The 7,872-nt window shown below is 35.7% G+C and overlaps 1 protein-coding gene across 1 annotated transcript; it reads left to right on the forward strand.

Annotated features, from left to right (window-relative positions):
• Nucleotides 1-270: 270 nt before the first annotated feature.
• Nucleotides 271-4,229, forward strand: LOC133705389 (auxin efflux carrier component 3-like). Its single transcript, XM_062130557.1, has 6 exons — nt 271-1,858; nt 1,968-2,268; nt 2,385-2,470; nt 3,100-3,257; nt 3,369-3,445; nt 3,560-4,229. Exons 1-6 carry the CDS (start codon nt 589-591, stop codon nt 3,624-3,626), a joined length of 1,959 nt encoding a protein of 652 aa, XP_061986541.1. The 5' UTR covers nt 271-588; the 3' UTR covers nt 3,627-4,229.
• Nucleotides 4,230-7,872: the final 3,643 nt, after the last annotated feature.

Here is a 7,872-nt window from a genome sequence, read left to right on the forward strand (position 1 = left end):
CCCAGCTCGTCACTGAAAAAACCCCATACGACAACAAAACCTGCCATCTGTAACTCCAAGCAGACATCAACTCAAGTTTAGTTCACTTAACTATATCAAGCGGTTACTTTCTAACCCAACTTCACTGGTCCCCCTATTCCCCTTCTCTTTCGTTTCCAGTACATGCTCTCACTCACGCTCAGCTCTACATTTATACACAGACACGCACACATGTCAACATTGACATGTGTGCGTGTCCACACACTTCGTCTATATATACTTCTCTCTTAAAAGTTACCCCTTGCTATCCTAGCTGTGTCATAGAAATGCTACCCATCCCTCCTTTCTCTTTCCCTTTATAAAATCATTTCTCCCTCTCTCTGTAGTCTCATCAGCAATATCAGGCAGAAGGAGCTGGCTGCAACAGTTCGCTGCAGAGAGACGTATATCCTCTCCAGTTAGTTATTTAACGGTTTTTGTCCTTCGCTTTTCCATTTTTCCATTTCATTCTTTTGAATTTAGTCCCTTTCCTCTGCTAGATCTTTTCTTCAAAATCACCACTCCCTTGTCTTGATTACTATATATTTCAGTCAGAATACCTAAGAAACCATGATTAGTTGGAATGATCTCTACAATGTTTTGTCCGCTGTTATTCCTCTTTATGTTGCTATGATCTTGGCTTATGGGTCTGTTCGATGGTGGAAAATCTTCAGCCCGGACCAGTGTTCCGGTATCAACCGTTTCGTGGCGATTTTCGCAGTGCCACTGTTGTCATTTCATTTTATCTCCACCAATGATCCTTATTCTATGAACTTCAGGTTCATTGCGGCCGACACGCTTCAAAAAATAATAATGCTGTTTGCTCTGGGAATTTGGACTAATTTCACCAAAAATGGAAGCTTGGAATGGATGATTACCATCTTTTCTTTGTCGACTCTTCCGAATACTCTTGTCATGGGAATTCCTCTTTTAATCGCCATGTATGACGACTACTCGGGAAGCCTAATGGTTCAAGTTGTGGTATTACAGTGTATCATTTGGTACACTCTCCTCTTGTTTCTTTTCGAATATAGAGGTGCAAAGATGTTGATCATGGAGCAATTTCCTGAAACTGCAGCCTCCATTGTTTCGTTTAAGGTTGATTCTGATGTGGTATCTTTAGATGGTCGAGATTTTCTGGAAACTGATGCTGAAATCGGTGACGATGGCAAGTTACATGTGACGGTCAGGAAATCTAATGCCTCCAGACGGTCTCTTGGCCCGGGTTCTTTGTCTGGATTGACTCCCCGGCCATCAAATCTTACTGGAGCTGAGATTTACAGTCTGAGTTCTTCAAGGAATCCTACTCCAAGAGGGTCTAATTTTAACCCTTCTGATTTCTACTCCATGATGGGAGTTCAGGGATTCCCGGGAAGGCATTCAAATTTAGGTCCAGCTGATATGTACTCAGTACAATCTTCAAGAGGGCCAACTCCAAGGCCGTCGAATTTCGAGGAAAATTGTGCTCCAATGGCTACTATAACCTCTCCAAGATTCGGGTTTTATCCAGCACAGACAGTACCTACATCTTATCCAGCACCGAATCCTGAACTTGCCTCTACTATCACTTCTAAAACCACAAAAAATCAGCAGCAGCAGAACCACCACCAGCCGCAGCCTCAGCCGCAGCCGCAACAGAATAGCAAAGTAAATCATGATGCTAAGGAACTACACATGTTTGTGTGGAGCTCAAGTGCATCACCAGTTTCCGAAGGAGGTGGGCTCCACGTCTTCGGCGGGACTGATTTTGGGGCATCAGAACAATCCGGACGGTCTGATCAGGGCGCCAAGGAGATCAGGATGTTGGTTGCTGACCAGCCGCAAAATGGGGATAGCAAAAGTATTTTACTTCAGTATACAAGCACAGAATTCGTACCTGCACAATTAATAAGTTAACCATTTTACACGTTTTGATGTTTTTGTCTAATTTTTTATTTTTTATTTTGAAGCCATTCTTCCACAAGCTGGAAATTTTGCTGGCGAGGACTTTAGTTTTGCCGGGAGAGGAGAAGGAGAAGATGATCAGAGGGAAAAAGAAGGTCCCACTGGACTTAACAAACTTGGGTCCAGCTCAACTGCCGAGTTGCACCCAAAAGCAGTCGGCGCTCCAGATTCCGGTGGCAGTAAGCAGATGCCACCGGCAAGCGTTATGACCCGTCTGATATTGATCATGGTTTGGCGGAAACTTATTCGCAACCCCAACACATACTCTAGTCTCATTGGTCTCATCTGGTCTCTAATTGCTTTCCGGTTAGTTTAACCATTTTGAAATTAATCAAAATTTTATTTCTATATTATAAGTACTATGATTGATATTTTTGGTGCTAAACCTATGAGTTGTTGTTGTTATTATTTTCTCATTGCAGGTGGCATGTGGAAATGCCTAAGATAATAAAACAGTCAATCTCCATTCTGTCTGATGCCGGACTTGGAATGGCTATGTTCAGCTTAGGTGGGTGGTCAGAATTATTGTAATCATCAGTTAACGTTATCTTTTTTTCTTAACCTTTCCCTGCTTCCTCTGTCATACAAGTACTTAAAAAAAAACATTCAGTTGATAAATGGACCATTAAAGGGACATATACTCGTATTTATACACTAACATGAAGTCATACATACTAGTTCCTACAGAGTTTTTGGTTCAATTCTTAATTTTTAGAGGGTCTCTTAGTAGAATGATTATATATATGTGGCACGTTTGTTACACACCAGTTCCAAAGGTGATTTGGCCTGGTAAGGCATCAAGGATGGTAAAAGGAAATTAATGTCTTACATTGTCCAAGTTAAGGGTATGGGTGCTACAACTCACAGTTGAATGGATGGTTGTGGGTTGTGAGCAATGTTATCACAGGAAATCAAAGGGTTTTTGTCCTTGGACTATAAATAGATTGACCATCCGACATATGGGACCGGTTTAGCTTGCGGTCCAGGGTCGGTTGGTGTAGGTCGTGAATAGTAATAGATGCCGGCCCTTTTCAGCTCTTCTACTAGTGAAGGTAGCTGAATTGAGAACTCAAAAGAATTAAAATATTCAGTTTCTGTTTGGATGTACTGATTTTGTTGTTGTATATACTGTAAAAGGTCTGTTTATGGCTTTGCAACCGAAGATAATTGCTTGTGGAAATTCGGTTGCCACATTCGCCATGGCTGTTCGATTCTTGACTGGCCCTGCAGTGATGGCTGCTGCATCAATTGCTGTTGGTCTGCGTGGTACCCTCCTTCATGTTGCTATTGTCCAGGTAAAAGTTACTTCCACAATATTAACTACAATGATATTCTAATTATATAAATAATTATTTATTGCGAATTGATTAATTAAGTTGCATCATTGATTTATACTTATTGAATAGGCTGCACTGCCACAAGGAATTGTTCCATTTGTGTTTGCCAAGGAGTACAATGTCCATCCAGCCATTCTTAGCACTGGGTAAGTAATATATTGCAAGATATGGTAGTTTAAAATATTCAACATCTTAGTAAATATTTGTGCTTTGTCAAAAAAGAGAAAAAAAATAATTCTTTCTACCATTTTGTTATACAGGGTTATCTTTGGAATGTTGATAGCATTACCGATTACTCTTGTTTACTACATTCTTCTTGGACTGTGATCAGTTCTCCTCGGCGGTAGCCTAAAAGGGAGCAAAATGAAGAGGATTTTGATTACTTGCTGATTATGTGTCACCCTTGGCAGCAATATTGATTATAATTGCGCCAAAATATAGTTTCTAGTAACAGGAGAATCGATATCAGGCAAAGAAGATTTTAGTACAAAGAATTTGCCGAAAGCTCCAAGTTTTTTGAGGTGGAAGTATTTTAACTTGGTGGAAGCCCGGATATAAGGAGCGCGCACTCATTAGGAGCCAAAGTTGGTTAATTTTTTTAAGGTTTGAGATGAACAAAGAAGGCCAGTCTTACAGGGAGAGACATCAAAGAGGAAAATAAGGGCTAATAAGGCGGCTATTGATATTTAATTCTCTTCATTTCCACTATGCAGGTCTGCAATTACAAAAAGACAGAAAAATGAAGTAATTTGTGAAGATGGGGAAGAGGAGAAAAGTGTTTTCCTTTTTACTATTCTGTGCTCCGTTGTTCTTAGTGTTTGCTTTGATTGTCCGTAGATCCGGAAATTATTTGCGTCTGTCGTCTTTATTTTTGGTTTGTAATTTATCTAGGATTATCAATTATGATCAAAAGGGAGCATTAGTCTTTCACTTGTTAATATACAAAGTTAATGTTGTATTTTTCATTAGGACAAGGACAAAAACTTGCCCCATGTTGCTCGTGTAACTAAAACTTCCTATCTAGAAAAACCTTAAACATGGAGGAAAAGATGCGTGAGTGAAAAAGGAAGTAACACCTCTCAGCCGAGGGGGCTTTGTGCCTTTTTTTTCCATGGGAACCCTTTTAGGGTCCTGTTCATGAGAAGCTGATCTTGAGAGATTTGACAGTATGTGGGGATGAGCAGGAAAGGAGCTGAGGTCAAAAGCAGCTAACCTTACTTTTCACTGTAGCTTTTGATGCGCCCACAATCCTACCCTACCTTTTATAGCCATGTGTGAAGTCACTTTAATAGGGTGGTGGGTTGGTCAAAATTTCCAACTTTTCGATGGCATGTGATCAATCACAGTTACATCTAGTTTTCCTATCATGGTCACGAGGTTTAGCCTCAAAAGTAGCTTGTATTCATTCGATCTCATCAACTCTTAACAAAATTCTCAATCTCTTGAAGCTTTAGCATGAGCTGAAAAGAGAGGGATTGCACAAGTATATGAGGTGAGATGAGAATATAGTTGGGAGCTATAAGGTACTCATAGACGTTCATATGTTCTTCGAATGAGATGTTATAGAAAAAAAATCAGTATACGTACTATAGTTTATGGAAACTTTATTTGAGCTTCTATATTTTGATTCTTTCTTGAGGGGAGAAAAATCATTTGCTCCCTATGTTTCAATTTTGATTAACTAAACTTAATTTGCAGATTATGTTTTTAATTAATTTGGAAGGATGGGACCAAGTTTGAGTCCCATTGAACACAATTAACTAAAAATAGAACACAAATGCGATTTGACTTTCGCCACATGCATACACACATATAGAGATAACTTAAAAACAATTAATATCTAGCTGAATGATCCCATCTACATAAAAAGTAAGTGCCATCTTTACATAATAAATGAGGACGATAAAAAAATGATTTATTGAATTGCTTAGTAAATATATGGCAACGAAGATTCGGATCATGGAAATATGAAATAAACTCATTTTCTTTAATTTCATGCATGAGCTTTCGACTCAAATGTGAACGACGAATGAATGCTCAATTTAATGACACTCAATTCTGCAGGACATCGACGAGGAACTTAATTTTGAATCCCAACCCTATTCCTTCCATCTAAAGAAAGTTGTTTTTCTATATATATATATATATATATATATATATATATATATATATATAACCAAAACAGTAGGGCATCGGTTGCAAACATATATATGCATTTGATAGTCAGAGTTGGGATGCGACGTAAACCTTATTTTTCACCCTATTTACTGAGTAAAACGTAATTTTTGACATGTTAATCATATTATATTCTGAATTAATCTTTTATGCGGACTTCAAATATCGTGTGAAATATATTAATACTTTATTTATTTCTTGAAATTTGTTTTTTTTTAAAAATATTTTTAAAATTTTTCAGTATTTATGTAATAGTAGAAAAAATTAGTTAATAAAAAATATTTTTTAGTCAAAAAAAACTTTTGTTTTGGTTTTTAATTTTTTTTATCTTGAACAAAAAAATATCTTCTAAAGAAATAAAAAATATCTTGTTATTTATTGATTATATTAAATTTAGTCTTCAATCTTTGATTGCTATATATTTTATTTTAATTTTTTTTAATTTCTTCCCTTTAATTTTGATTTCTTTATCAACTTTAGACTTTATTATTTTGATTTTTATTTATTTTTCTCTTATAATTTTTTTAAAAAATTATATATCAATTTTGGTCTCTATATTTTTATTGCTATTTATTTTATTTAAAATAATTTATGAAATTATTTTTATTTTATTTTATTATCTTTCAACTTTTTATCTATCAGATTTGGTCTTTATTTTTTTTTATTACTATTTATTTTATTTGAAATAATTTATAAAATTTGAATTTTTTTCAATTCCATCATCTTTTAACTTTTTTATAGAAAATTTCATCTTTATTCTTGTAATAAACTTGAAAAAAACAAAATATATATTTAAAATTTATTTTTCAGTTTATTTTTTATAATATAGTTAAATACTAAAAAATATTTTTCATTTTATTTTTCATAATACTATTAAATATTAAAAAATAATTTATATTTTAGAAACCCATGTAAACTACTTGAAAAAAAAATTCCAACAATCCAGCCCAAAATTTTATGTTTGGGGTGAAAAGACTGAGCTTCTGAGGTAGAAAACGATTAATGACGGCATGAACATGCAAAACAAGTCCTTTTTTACAAACTACATGGATATTTCAATAATAAAGTCAGTGAGATTGCTAAAATTTAGAGTAAAGTGAGGCAGAATGTAGAGGTTATCGAAAAAATACAAGAGTGATTAAAGGTTAACAATAAAAAAAGATGGAGATATCTGGAGATCGAAAACTCTTATCTGAGAACTTATAGACGCTTAAATAGTCACTAGTCACAACAATTTGCATAGCAGCAAGAAAAGAAGGTGAAAGATATGATCACACCTATTATTATTGGCTATCATTTAGAATTATAGCCCATAATAGTTGGTGGTTTACCGTTAAGTTGAAATGATAAAGTCACAAGTTCTATCCACCGGACATGCTCTACATCATTCCGCGAATCCCTTTATAAAAAGAGGATGCAAATTGCATTCGATGACAAGTACAGATAGTACAGGAGCGTAGGTGGGAGCTCGTGGTGCATTTCAGACAACTAAAGTATTAATCGAGAGCATCTCGTCCAAGCCAAACATTGCAAATATATGGCAGCAAGAGGTTTAAGGAAAATACTAATTAGAAATTAAGATTATTTCCAAAGTTGGTAATGAACTGAGATGTTGAAGATGGATTGTTGGCCTGAATGATTGCTAGAAATCACAATCACTTGCAAAACAATTCTCTTGTTAAATTTAGATGGCCACCCTTCTACGCTAAAGTTAGCAAGGTTGTGAGAGTAATGGGTCCTTAGAAACTGTGCAGTACTGTTTGTGTATGCAGGAATATAATCAAGAAGTATGGGATTGGAATTTTCCTTACCTCATGGTTTACAGGCATGCATATTTATACCCATGCGTCACACGAGCTTGCATGGATATAAGGATAGATTTTGTATCGTGTTAATTCGGTGTCTTAATCTTGGTGTTTTGAGTATAAATTCTAATTAAATTTGTTACATGCATGTAACTCTATATCAAGTTAAAGGAATTTCCATGAAAAGCACTTCATTTTTTTTTTCACAATAAAAAGAACTTCTGATTTATGAGAGACCATCTCCTTCTCATGATCACTATAATTCTTAACTGGTGGTAAAGATTTTAAAGTCAGTGCATACTTGACAAAATCCAACCTGTATTTCCATCCCCTTGATTCTGCCTTCGGATGCAATTCTTGGATGGAGCCTACCGTGAAGGGATTCGGCATCTTGAACAAATTGATTAATTGTGATGCATATAAAATGATCGTTGATTGCTCCACAATGAACCCAGCTAATCCAACCAAAAGTTGACATCTAGCACCAACATTCTCATCGATCAAGCAAACCATTTGTTAAGCAATTGCCAACCTTAAGATTTTTTTTTTGATGGGCTGTAGCTTTAGAAGGGAACATCCTCTCCACAATGCTG

This window comes from Populus nigra, chromosome 10, assembly GCF_951802175.1.
Source record: "Populus nigra chromosome 10, ddPopNigr1.1, whole genome shotgun sequence".
In the NCBI taxonomy this organism is placed as follows: Eukaryota; Viridiplantae; Streptophyta; class Magnoliopsida; order Malpighiales; family Salicaceae; genus Populus; species Populus nigra.

What these genes read in the sequence shown, in the direction of transcription:
- LOC133705389 (XM_062130557.1), top strand. Translation starts at nt 589, where the DNA reads ATGATTAGTTGGAATGATCTCTACAATGTTTTGTCCGCTGTTATTCCT. An exon ending in GCAAAATGGGGATAGCAAAA is followed by an intron (nt 1,859 to 1,967) that starts GTATTTTACTTC and finishes TTTATTTTGAAG; the next exon opens with CCATTCTTCCACAAGCTGGA. An exon ending in TTCATGTTGCTATTGTCCAG is followed by an intron (nt 3,258 to 3,368) that starts GTAAAAGTTACT and finishes CTTATTGAATAG; the next exon opens with GCTGCACTGCCACAAGGAAT.